The sequence below is a fragment of the Lynx rufus genome, unplaced genomic scaffold (genome assembly GCF_022079265.1).
Source record: "Lynx rufus isolate CCGP_SWC_20201006 ecotype Redwood Valley unplaced genomic scaffold, mLynRuf1.p SCAF_1, whole genome shotgun sequence".
NCBI classification, from domain to species: Eukaryota; Metazoa; Chordata; class Mammalia; order Carnivora; family Felidae; genus Lynx; species Lynx rufus.
In genome coordinates this window covers 226268969-226292946 of record NW_025814823.1, presented here as the reverse complement: position 1 = coordinate 226292946, position 23978 = coordinate 226268969, and the positions used below count along the sequence as shown (strand labels likewise).

General features: G+C 45.9%; 1 protein-coding gene across 1 annotated transcript in view; it reads right to left on the bottom strand.

Moving 5' to 3' along the window:
* The window catches only part of RETREG1 (reticulophagy regulator 1), a 131926-nt gene extending 108053 nt beyond the window's left edge, over nucleotides 1–23873 (bottom strand). The window contains exon 1 of the mRNA XM_047093915.1: nucleotides 23575–23873. Coding sequence (XP_046949871.1) covers nucleotides 23575–23867 — 293 coding nt within the window. The 5' untranslated portion in view covers nucleotides 23868–23873. The remainder of the gene's footprint in view (nucleotides 1–23574) is intronic.
* Between the last annotated feature and the right edge of the window lie 105 nt (nucleotides 23874–23978).

Below are 23978 nucleotides of genomic sequence, written 5' to 3'. Positions count from 1 at the left end.
GAGGGGGGTGGTCAATGGGTTCTTTACCTCCACCTAGTGGATGGTATCTGCCAATTCATACTGCCTAGTTACTGCAGCTCAGAAGCAGCGGACTCTCAAGCAGGGTGGGTGACTCAGTCTGTGCAGCGCACCCCAGCTGGGTCACCAGCAAGCTAAATACTACCAGGTTCAGCCACAGAAAGGAACCAAAAGAAGAAAAGAGAGACCCGATCAAAGTCATGCATTGCCACGGAGCACAGGAGTATTAAGAGGGAAGAAGGGAAGATCTCTCAAGGTGTTTCTCATTCAAACCTTCTCTGAATCCATGAACTCTAAACATAATTGATCCAAATATCAAGCTGAAATTTGGGGCTTCTTCCTTCATAAATAAATGCATATATTGGGTGCAAGGCATAGGGCAGGTGCTCTAAAGGTTTCTAAGAAGAATAGCTCTTAAGTGAGGCCAGACACACACTAATGAATTCAGTGAACCTTTACGGGCACACCCAAGAAAGAAATGAACTGATGTGTAATGAGAACCTACCATATACTAAATATCTTCACATTGCTATCTCATTTAATGCTCTTAAACAACCCGACAAAATAAGACGTATGGCGATATATTCATAAATAGAGTAGGCTGGAGCAGTGTGCCCCAAACCACGCAGCCTGTAAGTCTTATTGACTTACTGAGTCCATTTACACATTCTATTTACATGCCATTTATAGAGCCCTTTGGCACCTCACTTTAATCAACTGATCTAAAGCACCAGAATGTTCTAGAGAGCAGAGTTGAAAGAACAATTGTCATATGAGCTCCTGCCTTTCAAATGACCATTCAGGAGTGCCTGGCTGGCTCAGTCGAAAGAACATGTGACTCTTGATCTTGGGGTCATGAGTTTGAGCCCCACATTGGGTATAGAGATTACTTAAAAATAAATAAACTTTAAGAAATAACAAATGTTGGGGCGCCTGGGTGGCGCAGTCGGTTAAGCGTCCGACTTCAGCCAGGTCACGATCTCGCGGTCCGTGAGTTCGAGCCCCGCGTCGGGCTCTGGGCTGATGGCTCGGAGCCTGTTTCCGATTCTGTGTCTCCCTCTCTCTCTGCCCCTCCCCCGTTCATGCTCTGTCTCTCTCTGTCCCAAAAATAAATAAACGTTGAAAAAAAAAAAAAAAAAAATTTTAAAAAAAAGAAATAACAAATGCCCATTCAGTTGTGGTCAACCACACATCAGCTCATGTCCACATTCAAGAGCCCACCCCCAACATACCTGAACCTTTCTAGGGCCCCAAAAAGAATCCAGCCACTCTGCAGTTCCAAGACTGAGGGCACTGTCACAGCTGCAAATGACCCTTTTCTTTCTCCATCTCCTTTAGCCAAAAACTCAAGGGTGCAAATAGCTGGACCTCAGCCCCACGCCTCCATGTGGCACCCACCCTGCCTTGGTTCTGTTCTGTCCGTCAGCCTGGTTCTCCAGCCCATCGCTACCTTGCTCCTTCTCCTCTCCTTCCTCACAGGAAGCCCTGCCTGGGCTCTGCCTCCCTAGTTCCAGCCAATCCCTTCTCTGGTGAACGAATCTTCATCATAGCCTAATAGCCTAGCGTAGACCTTAATACTTCATCATTCACCCTTTTCACCCCAGTAGGAGAAGTAGACTAAAACAGTGAACCTTTCCATATCTTCTTAATGTGGAATCAATTAATAAAACGCAGCAGGTGGATAAGTGAAATACACAAACGTCAAGACGACCGCCCCAAGCTCACTTCAAGAGCTCAAGTGCCACAATAATGAACTGAAACGGCCCAACTTGTTAAAAGTGAATTTCTGGACGTGTTTGTTTTTAATGCTTTTCACCTTTTGCCAAAGGGAGCCCTAACATGGGAAGAATGAGAGACCCAGTGGATGAGTCTGTAACACTTTACAGAAGCCACCCCCTCCAACACATTCAGTTTAACACCTCACATGGGGATGGGGCACCTGGGTGGCTCAGTCAGTTAAGCGTGTGACTTCAGCTCAGGTCATGATCTCCAGGTTTATGAGTTCAAGCCCAAATGGGGCTTTCTGCTGTCAGCACGGAGCCTGCTTCAGATCCTCTGTCCGCCCCCCCGCCCTGCTCTCTGTCCTTCTCCTGCTCATTCTCTCTCTCTCAAAAAAAAAAAAAAAAAAAAAAAAAAACCAACCCAAAAACCTCACATGGGTGACCCAGAAGGTGCTGTCTTTAGAGCTTTGTCCATCCCCTGTCCCCTCTCTGTGCCCACAAGGGCAGTACATAGTGGTAGATACAACCCTAACAACTTTCTCTAATTAAACAAGGGAGACAACAAAAAGTTGTCCCTTAGCACAGCCCTCACCAAACGCCAATGGAAAACACAGGTGTCTCCTGATAATTTCACCTGAGATGCCCAAGGCCATATTAACTCTCCAAACAAGACAGACAATACCCATGAAAAACACTGCAGGGAAGAAGAATAAAAAATCTAATAAGGAAGATGACAGTTTCTCATTAAGCTCTCCAAATGTGTCTGTGTTGATAACATTTGATGTTAAACATGACCAATAAAACACCTCTCTTCATCCACAAACATAGTGGGTAAGCACTGTGAGCCCGGAGTAGAATATGATCTACATTTCAATCATGAGCTTGCATTTCAATCAGATGACCCTTGAGTGGGAGGTAAGCTGAGCCTACAAACGATAGAGATGCCCTCCAATAGTCAATAACCCATCTTTTAAAAACCACCCAGCCATGCAGTCAGCGACATCAGAACTTCGAAGTTGCCATACCCAAAAGGAATTGGCTATTCTGATCCAGGAGAATATAAGTTCTTTAGCAAAAGGTGTTTGTTTTCAGAAGCCTGGCAAAGGCCCAAGAATAAATCAAGATACCACCCTGTGAGGGGGCTCACCCTTGGTCAACATGGCGCTGAAAAGCAGTCTCCTTGGCAGCCTGCGACCACATTAGTCCACCCCGTGGCCTCCGAGGGTAGTCTTTTCCTCTCACAGCACTCATCCTGATTTCTACTTGTGTATTGATTTGCCTGTTCATTTATTTCCCAAACCACAAGTTATAGGAGGGAAGGGGCCACGCTCTCCTGCTGGCCGGTGCCACTCCAGCACTAGGTCATGAGCCAGCTGACAGCAGCTGCTCAACTAATACGTCATTGCATTGTTGTTCACTCAATATTTGTTTCATGAACGAGTCAGCTACAATAATTAAGTAATCACGGATGTATTAATGTAATCATTTACCACGAATTCCCTAAAGCACACTATCATAACACTAACAGCTTGCCAAAATGGAAAAAAAAAATATATGGGAAGCATCAAAATTTCTGTACAATTTGGAAGAACTTTTGGGGAGCAATGGATAGCATGGATGGCCCTTGGACCTCTACTTAGATCAATTTTTATTTCTTTAAGGGAAGATCTGGCTTCTCATAACCTATTGGAAGTCAGTCTGGCAATACGCAATACGCAATACGCAATACGCCACTGTGCCAATGCCCTGCTGCAATGATGTGGTTGCTGAGGTCAAAGAGGACGATGCCCTGGCCAATTGATGCATCCTCACTCCAGAGGAGTGGTCGCAGATGTACCTCCCTCAAGCCTAAGCAGACATGCTCACGATGAAAGCCACACCAATGTCCGCCATAGGTCCGGGCTTCTTTCTGGGCACTTGGGAGTTCTAACTAGAAGCCAAAGATCAGCACTGACATCCTAGGGACTTTAACCCAAGAATGTTTCCTTTGCTAACAGCCATGATCTCGAATGCCCTACGCACGTGGCAATCATGGGCTCGTAAGCCTTAAGACACCCACCTGACTGTATCAGGTAATCCCCTGACACAGCAGAGATTCCGGGGCAGCTGAGAGCTGGCAAACAGACAGAATCCAATGTTGCAGTCATACGTGGCATTAATACACAAATTCAGCTATATTTAGTGATGTTATTTAAAGCAAAAAATTTTCATGGAAATGATTGTCCATTTTGATAAAGGAAAGCTAGTGTTCACTAGTACTAGTGAATTTTTAAAAAGCAATTTTTATATCAGATTTTCCATTCCCATTGGATTTTATTTTAAAATCTATCCAGGGGGCACCTGGGTGGCTCAGTCGGTGAAGCACCGGACTTCAGCTCAGGTCATGATCTCATGGTTTGTAGGTTCAAGCCCTGCATTGGGCTCTGTGCTGACAGCTCAGAGCCTGGAGCCTGCTTCAGATTCTGTGTCTCCCTCTCTCTCTGCCCCTCCCGCGCTCACCCTCTGTCTCTCTGTCTCTCTCAAAACTAAATAAACATTAAAAAAATTTAATTGATCCTAACAAACAGAATCTGAGCTGAAAATGAAACGTCATTGTTGAATATCTTTAAATATTTAGCGATCATTTTTAACAAAAAGTTGAAAGTTTAGTATACCATTTTCTCATAAACTACAATAATAAGTAAAGTCTCTCACCAGAAGTTTTTGATGTTATACATGATATCAATGTAGCTGTTGTCCCGATTTTACTGAGACGGTATTTGGAAGTTAAAGTCAAAAGGTGCCCCAAGAAAATACATATTCCTAGAAAGATGTAGAGCTCCACGGTCAATACCCTGTGACACGCCCATTCAGGGTACAGGAACTCAACTGCAGAGAGAATTTCATATAATGTCCTTCCTCCAGCTTCTGAGCCATTTCCTTCTCATAGAAAGGTGGATTTGGGTTTTATGCACTTGTGAGCAACTGTGCCCCAGATGAGCGACTGACCACCTTCTGACTCATGGTGGAATCCTCTCAGACTCCCTAAATCATGCTGCTCAGAAGGACAACTTTGGTCTTTATTTTTCTATTTTGTTTTCATTTCCCATGAAACCTTCAGTTTTTTCACGAACGGAGTGCATGCATGTTTTTTGTTTGTGAACAAGCAGGAGAGCCTGGTGAGAAAAGGTCAGCAGCTCTTTTGAAGACCTTTTAGTCATAACAACAACAAAAGCCCTTAAGTTATGTTTGATAACTAATGTACGTATTAAAGTGACTCTACGTTCACAGGTCTTGTTAGTGTTGTAGCAAACGCAAATATCAATCTGTAATTCAGGAACATATAAAAACACGTTCCCTTTGGGGACGCCTGGGTAGCTCAGTCGGTTAAGCATGTGACTCTTGATTTTGGTTCAGGTCATGATCTCATGGTTCGTGGGATCAAGCCCCACGTCGGGATTCTCTCTCTCCCTCTCTCTTTGATCCTCCCCAGTGCATGCTCTCTCTCTCTCTCTCTCAAAATAAATAAACCTTAAAAAAAAAATTTAAAATGTTTCCTTTGAATAGTAGATGCATTTTCAACTGACAAGAATTCTTCCTACAAAAGGTTTTCTAGGATGAACTTACCCTCATCATTTAAAAGAAGGCTCTTTTCCCATTAGCTGGATACTAAACACCTTGTTTCAGGGAGACCTAGTCGAATGCAAGCCGTTACTACTGAGAGAGGAAGTTCTCTTTTGTCAAAAGCAACTTTTGACAAACTCTAGCTCATTTGGTGGTGGGTAAAGACAGAAGCATGAAGTCTAAAGCAAATGTCTGAAACTCACTGCCGGGAGCTTCTGAGGGTCCTGGCAAATCGCAGGGAGGCCGGTCAACACACTCACTCCAGATTCCCAAGCCCCCAAAGATGCGGTTGGATCAACAGAGCAAAATCTCCACACCGACCTGCAAACTGCCATCGGTGATCCTGGCACTTGGGAGCGTTATTACTTTGCCTTCCCAGGTTTCCTCACGCTCTCGGTTTCAACACGTAGTGGCCTACAGCTTTGAGAAAAAGGGGTCAGGAGGCTGTGACATGGGTCACGCTGTCACCGGCTCACGGTGGAGCCCTGGGACTCAGTTCCTTCATCTGTGCAATGAGGTGGTTAAACTGGAGCAAAGATCCTCTCCCTTTGATTTTATTACACAGGTGCCTGCTTTTGAAAGGCTCTAGCTGCTAACAAAATAAATAGCATGGCTTACTGGGTCAAAGCTACTCCCACTTGACCACAGACATGAGCACCTTCTTTGTAACACCGAAAACAGGTTGGTACCTTCAGAGAACTAGGGGGCTCAGGGTCCCAGATGATTCCAATAGATTCATTCCAATCCATCTTTGGTTGAAATCTGCTACTCTGGATGCACATTTCTTGCAGTGCTCCATGGCCGAGCAAAACACAGGCAAAAGCGCCACGGTGGCCGTTTGGAAGCTGACAAGCGGGAATTGGCACCTATGGAGCGTTAAGCTCCAGCCCAAATCTAAAATGTAAACGGCACCGACACTCTCTCAACTCAGTGCCTCCGGTCTGTGCAGGGTTGGGATATTTGTTTTGAGCGCTGTGCTAACGAGATCAAGGCATGAATTCTCTCCACCTTTTGGTTCTCTTAGGCTCAGCCTCTTCTAGGATCTCATGTGTTCACACAAAGCCAGGCTGCTTGCCAGGCCTGACACCCAGCCCTCCCCACCCCCCATCCCCCCCCCCCCCCGGGGGACGACTGACTCAGCAAAGCCTACAGCATCCAGCCAGGGAAGCCTCCCGGCACCACTCCGGGGAGAGCGGGGGCCCACTCGTGCTGTTTTCTGAGTGAATACCCACTGGACGCACACAGAAGCCCTGTGTGCAACTCCATCCACCTAGAGAAAGGACTACAAAAGTCATCCGCAGCTTTTACGGGGCAAACAAACACTGAGTTCTGAAAGTATGAAAGCCGAAAAGAAATGCTTTAGGCTTTCCCCAAGACCTGAAGCACGGGCGATTACTACACAGCAAGCAGGCCGGCCGGCCGCCCGCTCGCCTAAACACCACAAACCATAAATCAAGTAGCCAGGCCAGCCACAGATCGCCTATGAGAGACCAGGCGTTGGAAAGGCATTCGTCTGCTCAAAAGCAACACTGGGATGGAGCAAGAAGACAGGGAAGCTGAGGCTTCAAAACTGGAAGGGGAAATTGTTCCCAACCCAGAACTCTAGTCCAAGCCAAACTAGCAACCAGCTGAAAGGGTGGGGCGAAGATGCTTTCTGCACACACGTTCGCAAAACATGTGCTTCCTTCGTGATCTAAGCTGGGGAATGTGTTCTCTCGCAACAGAAGAGTTCACCAAGAAAGCATCTAGTAAGAGAAAAAAACAAAAACAAAAACAAAAACAAAAGCAAATGAAGAACTCACAATTAACATGAGAAAATCTTAAACTACCTTGAATGTCCTCAAGAAGAAATGGGACCTCCCCGTTCAGGCTGCTAACTTTCCCCTGACCCCATTTGTAGCATGGATGCAGTAACAAGAGGCAGGAGAAGGAGCAGGTGACGTGCAAAGTCCTACAGGGACAGCAGGCCCAGGGCACAGTGACACTAGACTGGAACGGGAGGGTGGGGGCTCCAGCAGGGATGGCTCCTGCTGGAGAGAGAACTGAAATGTCAGCCTGATACGTCTGCCCTTTATCAGAAGGAGTTTTCTAGAAATGTTGGAGAGTTGAAAAGACCGAACAGAGAGTAACAGCATAATAAAGTTATTCCAGAAAGGAGCTATAAATGTGGCATTCCCCTTCACTCGTGGATGAACAATGCTTGCACAGTCATAGTGACTGAACCCCAAATTGTGGCATCCTGATAGTGGATGGAGGAAGGAAAGGTGTATATGTGGGTTGGGGTGGGAGCAAAAAATGTCTTGGATAGCTAAGTCAAGAAACGGCATTTAAAAAAAAAAAATCTGTGGGGCACCTGGGAGGCTCAGTCAGTTGAGCATTCGACTCTTGGTTTCAGATCAGGTCCTGATGCATGCGTCGTGGGATTGAGCTCCACGCCAGGCTCTGTGCTGACCATGGAGATGCTTAAGATCTCTCCCTGTCTCTCTCAAATTAAAATTTAAAAAAAAATGTAACTTTGGTGACTGATGTTAACCAGGCTCACTGTGGTAATCATTTTGTAATATATACAAATATCAAATCGTTATGTTGATTACCTAAACCTAATATGTTCTATGTCAATTACACTTCAGAAATTTTAAGGTATTGTTTATAATTGTAAAGGGAAAAAAAGGAATGGCATTTAAAGGATCTTATTTAGAAAAGCCTAAACAGAACTAAAAAGCAGAAAACTAACAATAGCTGCCTTGAGAAACAGGACTGGGAACTGGGGAGAGGCAGGGCGAGAGACTGCTGTTTTTTATTAAAAGTCTGTTGGCGTTAATCAGAGAAAGAAAGCGTGTTGGTGTGTATACAAAAAAAAAAAAAAAAAAGGCCGCTCCCTGATTTCCATGTGCATGATTCTCATCATTACTACATATTCTTTAATTATAGGGTTTTTTCTTTGACCTGGAGGGTATTCAACAAAGTTTTAATAAGTTTCTAAGAATTAGAACACACAGAAAAGTAAAATACCTACAGGTTGTGCAGGTGCCATGGAAAATACAGGCAGATCCGCAACTGAAATTAACAGAAGACCCAGCGGGACGACTCATGGAGGAGTTAAATACAAGCCTGAGAAGGGGTGGCCCTGGGGCCCAGAAGAGCTGCAGACCAGCAGGCTTTGCACGTGAGCCAGAGAAGCAGGACACATTGGGCTCTCCTGACCTCATCTCCTGCTCCTCCATTGAAGACACCACCATCGGGGCACCTGGGTGGCTCAGTGGGTTGAGCGTCCGACTTCCGCTCAGGTCATGATCTCAGGGTCTGTGAGTTCGAGCCCTGCATCGGGCTCTGAGCTGACGGCTCAGAGCCTGGAGCCTGTTTCAGATTCTGTGTCTCCCTCTTTCTCTGCCCCTCCCCTGCTCATGCTGTCTCAAAAATAAATAAAAAACATTTTTAAAAATAAATAAATAAAGACACCACCGTCTGGAACGCCCGGGTGGCTCAGTCAGTTAAGCGTCGACTCCTGATTTTGGCTGAGGTCATGATCTCACAGTTCAACAGTGCAGAGCCTACTTGGGATTCTGTCTCTCTCTCTCCCTCTCAAAATAAATAAATAAACATAGACAACAACAAAAAAAGACATCACCATCAATGTCAGCCCAACCCCACCCAGGGCATGGCAGAATGCTACTTAAAGACGCCTGGGTGGCTCATTTGGTTGAGCATCTGACTTCGGCTCAGGTCATGATTTTGAGGTCCATGAGTTACGCCCCACACTGGGCTCTCTGCTGACAGCTCAGAGCCTGGATCCTGCTTCAGATTCTGTGTCTCCCTCTCTCTCTGCCCCACTCTGGCTCTCTCTCTCTCTCTTTCTCTCTCTCTCTCTCAAAAATAAATAAACATTAAAAAAATAAACAAAAAATAAAGACAAGGTATCATTTCCCAAACACTAAGCAAGATGTACATTCTAAAGTACATGTTTTAGGTACAGTATCAGTGGTGTGGCCATCTGAGAATTTGCAAGAGTCCACTTGACATTTTACCTAGAGAAAGAGCCTCCCTGAGTCAAGAGGGCACACACAGGAGGGAAATGAAATATGATAAAACTGGACCATCTGACATCTCAGAGAAATGCACAACCTGTTTTGGTAATTCATGCCTCAAATGGAATACAAAGGTGGCCGAGCGGAGCTGTGGATGAGGTCATGGTTGGTGCTGAAACGTTACTGGGAAAAATAAATGAACTTCTTTCCCTAAAGCAGGCATTTCCGGCTATGTGGGAGGCAGCTGATGTTTTAATTTGAGAAGTAAATTAACTCTGTCCTGGAGACAGGGGGGATAAGTCATATAAAATCATGTCTCATTTTCTATTTCAATCTCCCCTTGTGGTAGAGTCTAGTTTATTGAGGGAAGAACATACAAGAAGCCCAGTTAAAATACCAGGGCTGGTGCCACATATGGTCACATTGGGGGCAAGCAACTTAAAAGCCCTGAGCCTCAATATCCCTCCTGTAAAACGGGGCAATGATCCTTTGCTGGGTGGTGTGAGAATTCAGTAAGATACAAACCACATCAAGTGCCCAGCAGAGTCCAGTAAATGGTCACTGTTAAAATCAATGACCACTGCAGGCATCACAAAGTGAGATCACGCAAGGCTACAATACCATGCATCAGAATTTGTCAAATGAAACCTGCCTTGTTCCACAGTGGCCGGATCGGTTTATCTAGAAACCCAGTGAGCCTGGGTGGCCACAGCAGGAGTGAACTCTCTGCTCCACCTGAGGTGATCTTTCCCATGAAAGGTTCGGCCAGCTGGCTGCCCGTAGGCCGGTGGCTCCTGCTCCTTCCCCAGTCCCAAGGCTCCATCTGGACCGTGCAAGTGGCCATACCTGGCCCAATGTGTTTCACCTGGGTATTGCCACCTTTGTTCCCGAGACAAAAAGATTTCCTTCCCCAATAAACAGAAATCTGCAGAGCAAAAAAAGCACTAGAGAGAATATTTCAGAAGAATCTTTGAAAATAGTTAAGCATTTTATGCTTCTAAAGGCATGCCTGGGGGCACCTGGGTGGTTCAGTCGGTTGAGCATCGCCTCTTGATTTCAGTTGTCGTGATCCCAGGGTCATGGAATCGAGCCCTGCGTCAGGTTCCATGCTGAGCATGAAGCCTGCATGGGATTCTCTCTCTCTCTCTCTCTCTCTCTCTCTCTCCCTCTCCTTCTCCTTCTCCCCCGCCCCCCACCCCCTCCCCTGTTCAAGTATGCTCCCTCTAAAAATAAAATTAAAAAAATAAAAAACAAAAGCATGTCTTCAATGATATAAGGATACCATGATCTCACTTCTTTAAGCAAATGGAAAATATCCCTCAAAATACTTACTGTTAAACTAATACACATTACTAATTACACATTAGTAATGTGGGGTGACCATATTGCTAAATTTGGTACTATTTCATTTTAAAAAATGCACCCTAGGGGGCGCCTGGGTGGCTCAGTTGGTTAAGCATCCAACTCCAGTACAGGTCATGATCTCAGGGTCTGTGAGTTCGAGTCCCGCATCAGGCTCTGTGCTGACAGCTCAGAGCCTGGAGGCTGCTTGGGATTCTGTGTCTCCCTCTCTCTCTGCCCCTCCCCTGCTCGCACTCTGTCTCTCCCTCTCCTTCAAAAATAAATCAACATTAAAAAATTAAATTAATTAATACTGCACCTTGAAAAAAGGGGCAAAGATGAAAACACAGGAATCTGATAAAAATAAATTCACCAAAGAAATGCCAAACATAAATAAAGCCAGGAAAACAATGCAATTGAGCACCTATCTCCCCCAAACACAATCATTTGTGATTTCCTGATATCCTTCCCCACGAAAGCTCTAGCCAGCCTCACACTCCATCAATGTCTTCAATAGTTCCTCCTCCTCCTTCAAAGGGAAATTGGCCCCCACCGCACACTGCCCCTGGCCACCTCCAGTCCAGGCCTGTCCACCTTGCCCATTGTCCTCAGGCATCACAGGAAGAGGTGTCCTTCCAAGCCCAGCCCCCTGGGGCTTCCCCAGAGCCCCCTGTGTCACTTTTCCTGCCCCATGTCATCAACCTTCCTTCCTACTGCCTCCAGCCCCACAAATCCCAGTGTCCTTGGGAGAACCCGCCCAGGCATTTCATGGAGGGGACACGGGTAGGACTCTACAAGAGTGCAAATAGAAACAGCTAACATGCAGCTTCTGACATTCACACAGGTTATCTCCACAGGCACGAAAGCCCGACATTCGAGAGTGGGAATTTCTGGAACTGCTCAAACTCTTGGCCAAGTCAGAGCCAGCCAAGTTGCAAAGTGGCCAGGAAGGCAAGGCCAGGAGGACGGAAGAGAGAATCAGTCCCTTCTGCTGTGACTTGAAGGCCAGGCTCCTGCAGACACGGGTCCCACCGGGGCCAAGAAGGAGCACTTGCACACGGAATGACCTGGACGGTTATCTGCCCGGCACCTCCCTCTGGGCCCCGCCGTGTCCCAACGCTCCTGCGAACGGGGCTCCTTGTGGGCACCCACCTTGCTAACGACAGTTTCCTCAACACTGTCCTCCAGGCCCTCCTCTCGTTACCCAGCAAGTGCTCCCCCTGGGAATTCCCAGCTACCCAAGCCTGCACCCCCACACACCCAAATCTGTACCGCGACCTTCTGTCCCCCGAGCATCAGGCCATGGAGCGAACCCCACAGGGACTTACTTGGACTTCATTTGGTGGCCGAAAGGCACATCCAATTTAACATCCCAAAACTGAGGTCACCCTCTTCCCCCATGGCCCCAACCCGCTGAGCCTCAGAGTCCCTCATACTGGTTCATGCCAGCCCCTCCTCACCTACCCTCGCAGGCCCGCTGGTCCTTTACCACCTTCTTCCCACCCCCAGACCACTCAATCCCCCCGATTATACCTCCAGAGTCCCCCCGAAGCCATCTTCTCCCCCCCACCCCCACCGCCTCTCCTCACCACCACGTGCTTCGGTGAAACTCCTCACTAGCCTCGGGCCCCAGGCTCTCGCTCCCCTCCTTCGTCCAGGAGGGCTCAGGAAAAGCCAAAACGCAGAATCTGGCACGGCTGCAGCACCGAGTTCACGCCAAACCAGTGGTGTCTCCCCCCTGCTCACCCAGCTCCCACCGCACGGGGCTCCTTGCTTTTCTGCTAACACCTCAAGTGCACCTCCCTCAGGGCCTTGGCACACACCATTTCCTCTGTCTGGAACATTCCACCAGAAAGGGAGCCGCCTGGATCATTCCCGGACTCGTTCTTCAGGTGTCTGTTTGAGGTCATTCCGCTGAGATGCCCACACTGACCGCTTCAGCCAAGTAGCACCTCCTTGTCACTCCTTGTCCCTGCTTCAGTTTTCTCCATAGTGTCCAGCTTCTTCTAGCATTTTGAGTATTTGTTGCCTTTCTTCTGCTATTCCCACCACTGGAGTACAAGCTCCGGGGAAAAGGGAGCCCTATACGTACATATTTTGTGTCCACTCTTACATCTCCAGCACCTAAAACAGTGGCGGTAGACAAAGATTTGTTGAATTTTTGCATGGAGGTTTTGGAAGAAAGGGTCCAGCATGATGGTATTTACATTAGAGTAATAGACGGAAACTGCTTGTTAGATATGGTCCAAATTCCTCCGCACAGTCCAAGAGTAACCCCTTCACAAACCGGCCCCAACGTTTCTCTTTCCTACCTCACCTCTGGATATTCCCCAGAGCACATAAAACAACTCTTCCCTCCCCTCTGGTCTCATCCTGTCCCCTCTTCCTTTTCTTTCTGTCTCTTCAACTATAACAGTGAGCAGTGATGAGTGCCACTGTGTGCCCCGTTCAAGCTCCCATGAATTAACCTAGTACCTAGCACCTAAGAGCTCTTCAATAGGTATTAGTTCTCTTTGACTTTTTAGGTACTGACCATCCTGCCTCCTGCCCCGGCCCCAGACCCCCTCATTCATGATCCAAGGAAGTTCTTTCTATTGCTTCTTCCTGGCCCATGTGTGCTACCTCAGTGTGCACAGCGTAACCTTGCATTAGAATTGTTTCCTTACTGGGGCCGACTTTGGCTCAGGTCATGATCTCGCAGTCCGTGAGTTCGAGCCCCGCGTTGGGCTCTGTGCTGACTGCTCAGAGCCTGGAGCCTGTTTCAGATTCTGTGTCTCCCTCTCTCTGACCCTCCCCTGTTCATGCTCTGTCTCTCCCTGTCTCAAAAATAAATAAAACGTTAAAAAAAATTAAAAAAAAAAAAAGAATTGTTTCCTTACTAATCTGTTTCTCGCACCAGGGGTCAAAATGCGTCTTAATCATCACTACATTCCCAACGGCTAGTAATAATGATACACCTCATTTATTTGTACTCATTTGGATCAATCCAGCAATTTAAAAACAGTCGTGCACAGCAGGATAAAAGGGAAAAAGGAGAGTAGCAGAAAGAACCTGAGGTAAAGTTATCGCTCAAATAGCATAAGCATAAAATTGTGCAAAATGACTAAAGACGAGGTGTGTAGTTATTAAAGAGGAAACCCTGATGGGGTTTCTAGGAGGAGTATCAATCTGGTTAAACCAGCCCCATTTCTTAAGTCCTCAACCCCAAGTTCCCAGTGCTAGTGTACCAAAGTCTGAGAAAACAGCCTCACGCGGGATCTCACGAGGGGCCGCTGGGTCTAATAATAAGCACATGAGACCACCACTCAAGAAATGTTTGCTAAATGCTGAATACAAAAAAGTCCATGACTATTTTCAGGGAACTGAAGCCTCTTCTATTTTGCAAGACCTCTCTTAAACTAGCCCCACCCTATCTAAGCTAGTTCAGCTCAGTTCACCACACCTTTTGAACATCTAACAACGTTTCCGATCCCACGCTGGTTCCAGGCATCAAGAATAATAATTTTTATTCGTGTTCCCCAGGATGGACCCTCAGCGTGAGGCAGGTGAGTCTCCCCAGGCTGAGAGCATCAGGTACTTAGGCCCCATTTATTCCTGGGTTTGTCCTACATGGAAAACCCTGATTGTTATTCTTGCTCGTACAATTATAGCTCTCTTTTTAGGTCTATACGATAATTCGCGCAGAGCTTTCATTAACTATTCCAACCCTCCTGATCTCCGCTATTCCTAAACTGTAAGGCTCTGGAGACCGTGGCATACAATTCAGAACTGCGATGTAGTGTTTCAATCAGTTCACTGAAGCAGCCATGCCTCCTAAACCAGAGTGTAAACTCTCAGAGACAAACAGAGACCTGGGGCTTCTCGTATACCCACTGGGCCCACACCACGTAGGCCTGGAGCAGACACTCATCTGTAGCTGCTGACTGTCCAGGTGGAACAGAGATAAGGTGGGGAACATGAACTAGACCAGCTAAGACTAAACAAAATCCCTCCTAAAAGCAACATTCTTCCAACACAGTTATTTTTGCCTTATGGTGAAATCATTAAGTCTGTAATAGTATAAAATGGAAGCCCTAATTGTTAGCTCCCACAATCTTCTATTACTCTCTAGAGTAACACAGTAAAAACAAAACACAAACCAAAACAATACTAAATTGGCGGAGAGAGAGCATGGCTTCATGACTATGGTCTAGGATTGTGCTATTCAATATGGTAGCCACTAACCATATGTGGCTATTTAAATTTAAGTGAAATAAAATTACAGTTCTTGAGTCAAACTAGCCACATTTCATATGCTCAACCGTCACAAGAGGCTACCACACCAGGCAGCACAAATGCAGAATATTTCCATCACTGCAAACATTCTATTGAATCGCACAGGTCAAAGTCATCCTTGATAATTCAGTTAAACTCCTATGAGCCTGTTTCCTCCTGTGTAAAAAGAGAACAGTACCTCCCTCGTCAAGTTGCTCTAAGATTTAAATAAAGTGCTAAATGTGAATGTCCTTAATTTTGGTAGTTATAGTTTGACAAACTGTAACTGTATAGTCATATATATATATGTATACGTGTGTGTGTGTGTGTATATATATACACATATATATATGAGAATCTAACAATTGTCAATAATAGTTGCTGCCAAAGGGGGTTACTATCAATTAGAATAAAGAAATTCTTGTCTCACACTATGTGAATAGAAGGAGGCTGTCGGGGGGGGGGGCGGGGTACAATGCTCAGACCATCTCAGGAATGCTGCATTCAGGAGGAATACAGATAAACTGCAGCATGGCCAGAAGAGTCTGGAAAACAGTGAGGGAAGGAGCCCAGAATTTCTCAGTTGGGAGAAAAAAGACTCGGTAGGAGTAAGAAGAGAATGCGGCTTGCGACAAAGGATTACTCTAGAAAGGGGGGTGTGGATCTTGGGCATCTGCAGAAGTAATCAAAAGGTAGGTTGACTCAACTCATTATAAGGAAAATATTCACTTAGAGTTGCCGCCAATGGAAATGCTGCCTCATGGACAAGACGGCTTGTGATCCGGGAAAGTGCTCAAATTCAGTGATTCTCAAACGTGAGTGTGTACAGAGTCATTTGAGGAGCCAGAGAAAATTCAGATGCTTTGGTCCCACCTCCAGGGGTTCTGGTTCAGTAGGTGTGGAGTCGAGCCATAATCTTTGTCTCTAACAAGTGCCCAGGTGACGCCCTTGATGATGCCAGTCAGAGACAACTCTCTGAGAGGGCACGACCCCGATGCAAGCTGGAAGAACCCATCAGCGACGGGACAGGGGGGCTCTTGAAAGCAAGTGGGAGTTGGAGTTTGCAACCTTCCAAACCAACTCTTGAGGACAGTGCCGCCAGGGCTCTCAGTGGGTCCCGGGCATTCTAGACAGCACAGACGCCTGGCCTGAGAAAACCCAAAAGGCAGAGTCCCATGTGCCTCTTGCCAGGTATACCCTTGCGTAGTCCCCTCAGGCAAATCTCTTTCTCGCAGTTTTACTATTTACAGAAATGGAAGGGAATGTCACCACGCAACGCCAGAGGCCCTGAGGAAAACGGCCTGCGCAGGGACTGTTCTGTATGTCATGGGCTCCAACCGTGAGTTCAAAATGAAATCACATCAGGGTGGCTTTCTAGGCTGCAGAGGTAGAATGTGCCTCAAGAGGATGGCCGCATTGTAAGGCATTCAATTTCAGCACTTCCAGCAAGGAAGTGAAGAAGATGGGCTTTTGGTCCCATCGCTGAACTACCCAAGGCAACTGCTACATAGCCACGCAAGACACGGGTCAGACCTTGCCCCTGTTCTCACCGAAAACAGACATTTCACACAAAGATCTGGACCCGAATTTTTTACCAGTTTTTTAAAAAAAATTTTATGTTTATTATTGAGAGACAGAGCATGAGCATGGAAGGGGAAGAGAGAGGGGGAATCTGAAGCAGGCTACAGGCTGAGCTGTCAGCACAGAGCCTGATGTGGGGCTTGAACTCACAAACCAGGAGATCATGACCTGAGCCGAAGTCAGACGCTTTACCGACTGAGCCACCCAGGCATCCCTCCAGTTTTATTCGTAACAGCCAACGCTGAAAAGAACCCAAATGAACATCAACTAGCTAATGCTCAAATTGTGGCAAATACCTTAAGTGGCATACCGGGCAACAATAAAAAAGAAACAAACAAAAACACAACAGGGATGGATCTCAAAACTTTACACCAAGTAAACAAAGCCAAACAAAGACATCATATTATATTGTATCACTTACATGAAACTTACGGAAGATAACTCTAATCTATGGTGACATAAAGCAGATCAATCCCCAGAGGTAGGTACTGACAGGAAAGGGAATCAGAGAAATCTTTTGGATTGATGGAGTGTTCTAGATATTTTTTAAAAAAATATTTATTTGGAGGCGAATGGAAGCAGGGGAGGGGCAAAGAAAGGGGGGCAGAGGATCCAAAGTGGGCCCTGCGCTGACAGCAAAGAACCTGATGTGGGGCTCGAACTCAAAAACTGCGAGATCATGACCTGAGCCGAAGATGGACGCTCAACTGACGGAGCCACCCGGGTGCCGCGGAATGTTCTAGATCTTGATTGCTGTATGTGCATACACAAGCATATACATCTGGCTGTACACTGGAAGTGTGTGCATTTTATTGATGACAGTATACTGCAAAAAAGTTAATTTTTAAAAACAAAAAAATGGGTATTTTCTGCTTTACTGTGTTCATTCTATTTTATGTTCAGCAGCATGCAGAAGAATGAAACTAGACCATTTTCTTACACCATACACAAAAATAAACTCAAAATGGATGAAAGACCTAAATGTGAGACAGGAAACCATCAAAACCCTAGGGGAGAAAGCAGGCAACAACCTCTTTGACCTCAGCTACAGCAATTTCTTGCTGGACACATCTCCAAAGGCAAGGGAATTAAAAGCAAAAATGAACTATTGGGACCTCATCAAGATAAAAAGTTTCTGCGCTGCAAAGGAAATAATCAACAAAACTAAAAGGCAACTGACAGACTGGGAAAAGATAATTGCAAATGACATATCAGATAAAGTATCCAAAATCTATAAAGAACTTACCAACCTCGACACCCAAGAAACAAACAATCCAGTGAAGAAATGGGAAGACATCAATAGATACTTTTCCAAAGACGACGTTCAGATGGCCAACAGACATATGAAAAGATGTTCAATGTCACTCATCATCAGGGAAATACAAATCAAAACCACACTGAGATACCACCTCTCGCTGGTCAGAGTGGCTAAAATGAACAAATCAGGGGACTATAGATGCTGGCGAGGATGTGGAGAAACGGGAACCCTCTTGCACTGTTGGTGGGAATGCAAACTGGTGCAGCCGCTCTGGAAAACAGTGTGGAGGTTCCTCAAAAAGTTAAAAATAGATCTACCCTATGATCCAGCAATAGCACTGCTGGGAACTTACCCAAAGGATACAGGAGTGCTGATGCATAGGGACACATGTACCCCCAATGTTTATAGCAGCGCTTTCAACAATAGCCAAATTATGGAAAGAACCTAAATGTCCATCAACTGATGAGTGGATAAAGAAAATGTGGTTTCTAGGGGCGCCTGGGTGGCGCAGTCGGTTAAGCGTCTGACTTCAGCCAGGTCACGATCTCGTGGTCCGGGAGTTCGAGCCCCACGTCGGGCTCTGGGCTGATGGCTCAGAGCCTGGAGCCTGTTTCCGATTCTGTGTCTCCCTCTCTCTCTGCTCCTCCCCCGTTCATGCTCTGTCTCTCTCTGTCCCAAAAATAAATAAACGTTGAAAAAAAAAATTTAAAGAAAATGTGGTTTCTATATACAATGGAATACTACTTGGCAACGAGAAAAATGAAATCCTGCCATTTGCAGCAACGTGGATGGAACTGGAAGGTAATTTATGCTGAGTGAAATAAGGCAGAGAAGATCAGATGTCATATGTTTTCACTCATATGTGGATCTTGAGAAACTTAACAGAAAACCATTGGGGAAGAGAAGGGGGAAAAAAGGTTACAGAGAGAAAGGGAGGGAAACCATAAGAGACTATTAAATACAGAGAACTGAGGGTTGATGGGGGGGGAGGGAGAGCGGAAAATGGGTGGTGGGCATTGAGAAGGACACTTGTTGGGATGAGCACTGGGTGTTGTATGGAAGCGAGAAATCGTGGGAATCTACCCCAAAACCCAAGAGCACACTGCATCCCGCCTATTAGCCAATTTGACAATAAATTATATTTAAAAGAAAAGTGGTGTCCTTGATTGCCTCTGCGAGGAAACTGGGTAGCCAGGGACAGGCGTGGGAAAGAGATCTCCAGGCTGTTTAGCCTTTTGTACTTTTAAACTTTTGAACTGTGCAGCGGTATTAGCGTTTTCTTAAAATAAATAAAATTTAAAATTAAGAGAGACAATTTTAAAAACATGTCCTCTGTTGGTAAAATGAGGAAGACCCAGCCCTGAGACTACTGGGCTGGTGCCCAATCTATTTCAGGTTGTGGAAATCCTGCTTCTCGAGACAGGCACTATATGGGGTCTACATTTTATCAAGCTCCTCTGAGCCGTGAGAGCATACCATTTCTTAAGCATTATTTAGCATTCTAGCATTTTTCATAAAATACATCATAGATAAGAACACACGCACAGGTTTAAAATAATTAGAATTTTAATGCCATGTAACTACCACCTGAGTCAAAAAATAAAACACTGCCTGTGCCCCAGAACTTTCTATGTGTCCCTCTGTGGTCATACCTTCTCACTCTTCCCAGGCATAAACATTTTGTTGATTTTAGGGATAAGAGTGTCTTTCTAATCTCCTATGTGCATGGCCCTAATCAATACTGTGTAGTTTTGCACATTCTAAAACTTTCAAGAAACTGGATCGTCCTACATGTATTGTGTGATTCTTCTGACCAAAGTGAGGTTTGTAAAATTCATCTATATTGTTGCCTATAGCTGTAGTTTATGTTCATTGTGATATAGTCTTTTATGATAGGAAAACATGTACCAAAATTTACTTACCCGTTAACATATTCATGGACACTTTGACTTTTTTGGGGGGGTCCCCATTGTCTATAGAAAAAACAAGTTCAAACACATGGTCTGACGTTCGAGGTGACCACCGCCCCCAAACATGTGTCCCAAACAACTAGCCAGTCTCATCTCCTTATTTTCTCTACCAACCACTATGTGACTGCATGAAAACACGAAGTACAAGTTCCTAAGGTTGGAATGCTTTTGACCATATGTTAGATCTACCCCAATCATTCCTGTCCATCGGGGTCTCGTTCAAGTATGATTGCCTTATGAAGAGCCACAAACTCTTCCATCCACTTTGCCGTCACTCCCCCCAAACTGCATCAAATGAACTATCCTCTTTCTTAATTTTTTTTTTTCAACGTTTATTTATTTTTGGGACAGAGAGAGACAGAGCATGAACGGGGGAGGGGCAGAGAGAGAGGGAGACACAGAATCGGAAACAGGCTCCAGGCTCTGAGCCATCAGCCCAGAGCCTGACGCGGGGCTCGAACTCCCGGACCGCGAGATCGTGACCTGGCTGAAGTCGGACGCTTAACCGACTGCGCCACCCAGGCGCCCCTGAACTATCCTCTTTCTGATTCTTCTCTTACACTTGCTTCACGCAACTTTCTGTTATACTCATTGGTTACAGGCATCTCTCAGACTTTGTGCTCCTGGTTCACAGCACGAAAATCTTGCAGATTTTACACACGCAGGTAAAAAATGTTAGAGCTTTTGAGCCCAAACTCAAAATCATGAAAGCTACAGCTCACATCAAGTACTAAACCATTCAAAAAAAAATATTTTTAAAAAGTGAACTTCCACAAAAATGAAATAACACCAATTAAAGAGAAAACATCATCACCATCGCTTAAGATTAGGGTTCCTTACTTTGAACGCTGATCTGTTTTTCTCATGAAAAATACCAAGTTTGAGTCCCCAGGACACAGAATGTTAGAGCATCACATAATTTAAGATCACTTGATAAGCATGCTAAAGAATACGGTGACTGTGAAAATTGTTTTAACCCCAAAAGCAACAGAGGGGGATAAAACACCAACAGTTTAATGAAATTAATAAATGGGTCAGAAATTGCAATTAGTAAGTATTTAAGAATTTAAAAAGCAGGACAATTATCTTTCTGTCAAAGAAAACATGCACAGAATGTAGATAATGCAAACAGGAGAAGAAATAAAACAGAGAAGCAGAAAGCTGTAATTGGACTGAATGCCTGGCCACTGTTTACCTGTCCATGAGACTCATAAAAATAGATGGGGGTGCCTGACTGGCTTGGTAGATAAAGCATGCAACTCTTCATCTCAGGGTCATGAGTTCAAGCCCCACGCTGGGCACAGAGCTTACTTAAATATTGCTTTTAATGGATGGAAGACATCACTCCAAAATAACACCAAATATGCCTTTCAATTACTTTATGCAAAAAACATTCTCTTTAATGGCTGTTATTAAAAATATATCAGAAAAAAATGTTTACAACTTACACTCATTAGGCTAAAGTTGTTAATATAAAGAGTTCCTACAAAAAATAGGGAAAAGCCCAATAGCACAACTAAAAATATGGACAAAATATATATATATATATATATATATATATATACACACACACACACATATATACAAAATATATATATTTATATTTATACATATATAAATAGATAATGCAAAGAAAAGATAATTATAATGGATCTTGAACATGAGAAAAACTGCTCAATCCCAGAGAAATGCAACTTAATGCCAAATTGGGACACGCTGTTTCACCTACCTGCTTTTTAAGATCAAAAAGTTTGGTATAACACTGTTTGCAAAATTAGAGAGAAACAGGCAGTCACCCATATTGCTGGCTGGAGTTTAAATTAATAGAATTCCAAGGACATTCTACAATGATATCCATCAAAATTACACATGCACATTCTCTTGGACCCAAAAATTAAACTTCTGGGACTCTTTCCTACAGAAATGCTTTCACATATGCAGAATAATGTGTGTCAAAGGCCATTAGCTATAACACTAAAATAGCAGAAGTTTGGAAATTATCTTGGTCCATTAGGAGACAGGTTAAATAATTTGTAGCATCCTAATGATAGAATCCTATGCAGTTGAAAAAGAATAAGTGATTGCCAAGACATAGAAGAGGAATAGCCCAAATAGTATCTCACAATTTGTGTAGAATATTGCCTATTTGCTAAAACATGCACAATCTGGAAAGCTACAGAGGAAACTGTAACATTGGTTGCCTCTGAGAGAAAACTGGGTAGCCAGAGACAGGCAGGCATAGCAAAGACAACCTCGAAATGTGTATCATTTTGTACCTTTAAATGTCTGAACTACGAGGCTATTAACTTACTTTTTATTTATTTATTTATTTATTTTTTGGGGGGGGACAGAGAGAGACAGAGCATGAACGGGGGAGGGGCAGAGAGAGAGGGAGACACAGAATCGGAAACAAGCCCCAGGCTCCGAGCCATCAGCCCAGAGCCCGACGCGGGGCTCGAACTCACGGACCGCGAGATCGTGACCTGGCTGATGTCGGACGCTCAACCGACTGCGCCACCCAGGCGCCCCAACTTACTTTTTAATAATAAGTACAATTTGAAAAATGAGGGAAACACAGCCCTGAGATTATTTGACTGTGGCTCCATGTAGCATAATACAATATATCCTCCTTATTTGAGGCCTTACAAAACTTTATAACAGGATAAAGAAATTTGGAATAAACAGTAGAAACACACACAGCTAGGATACCCAAAGTAAATTCACATTCAAGGACCCTGGTAAGATATCGCTCATTTTAAGAGGAAACCAGGACTGGTACAGATCAGTAGAGAAATCTTCAAGTTGCTCTGGTTAACAAAGAAAATGGCAGACTGTGTATGTTTTGGTTACTTTATATCCTAACTTTAAGGTTAAGAAATCTATGTCCTGTAACAAGGTATCTCCTGCCAAACCCCTGCTTATCCTGCACTGGTGTGGATCATGCTTGTTATGAGGACACAGTTGCAAACAAAGAACGTTTTTCTCCACCCCCCATCAGACTGGTAACAGAGGAACTGCACGTCCTTCGGTGAAGGAGTGAGACACTTTCCCTGTCCTTACCGGTGAAGGGCTCTTTTTGGAGAGACAAACCTGTTGATCAGGGGCTTTTCAGAGAACATTCCTGTGTATTCTATCTGTACTTCACCTGAAAATATGACTGTTTTCCACACTGTGCACACCTGGGTGGCAGGGGGAGGGGGTGATGTACCTAATCCACCTGTTTGCCTCCTGTTTTCTCATCAGGGAGTTAAGAGAGTAAACCCAACCCTCCAGGGAATGGAAAAACAAATCATTCAGTGCCTATCTCAGGTGGCTGATGAAGGCGGCGCAGTCTTGAGCGTGTACCTAAGCTGGTCCAGACGCCTGCTCGGGGTGCGAGAGCGAATACAAGTTCAAGCACGTTTGCACTGGCACGGTTTTGGCAAGCAGGTGAAAACCCGTGAGTTTTCGAAAGCAAAGGCCCAAGTTTCCGGGCACGCTCGGCACACCTGTAGGTACAGGTGCTTGCGGGCCAGCCGACCGCCTCCCATGCCAGGGTGGATACACACACGGAAGGTGACAACTGTGTTTGTAGCGAAGCGCTTCTGCAGGAAAGTTGGAAGTGTGTGTCTACCTGTTCGAGAAAGGTGGCCCCGAAAGTGGGGCAGGGCGGACACTTCCGTCGCAGGGTTCAGCGTGCACAATCCCCCCCCCCCCCCACACACACAGACACACACCGCGCCCGGGGCGCCCCCTCCGCCCGCTCCCGGGCGCCCCAAGGTCACCTGCCCTCCTGGGCGTCCCCACCCAGCCCGAGCTCTCACCAGAACAGCAGGTTGGCCGCGACGAAGCCGAGCAGGCTGCGCAGCGGCCTCTTCCAGCTCAGGAGCTCGTCCGCGCGGCAGCCCAGCCACAGCACCGGCTCCCCCAGCAGCCAGGTCACGGCGGCGGCCACCCCGCCGGCGGCCTCCTCCACCTGTCGCCCCGCGACGACCGCCACCGCCCCTTCCTCCCGCGCCTCCTCTCCCTGCTCCTCGGGGGGAGCCCGGGGCGGCTCCGCAGCAGCCGGGGCCGGGCATCCCTCCGCGGCGTGCTCCGAAGGCGCCGGGCTCGCCATCTTCGGCCGCGCTTGCGGGCGGGGACGGGCGCGCGCGCGGCGCGTCCGGGTGTCGGCGCGGCGAGGGCGGCGGGTCCCCGCGCGGGGCGCGCACCGCGGGGCGCCGGCGGC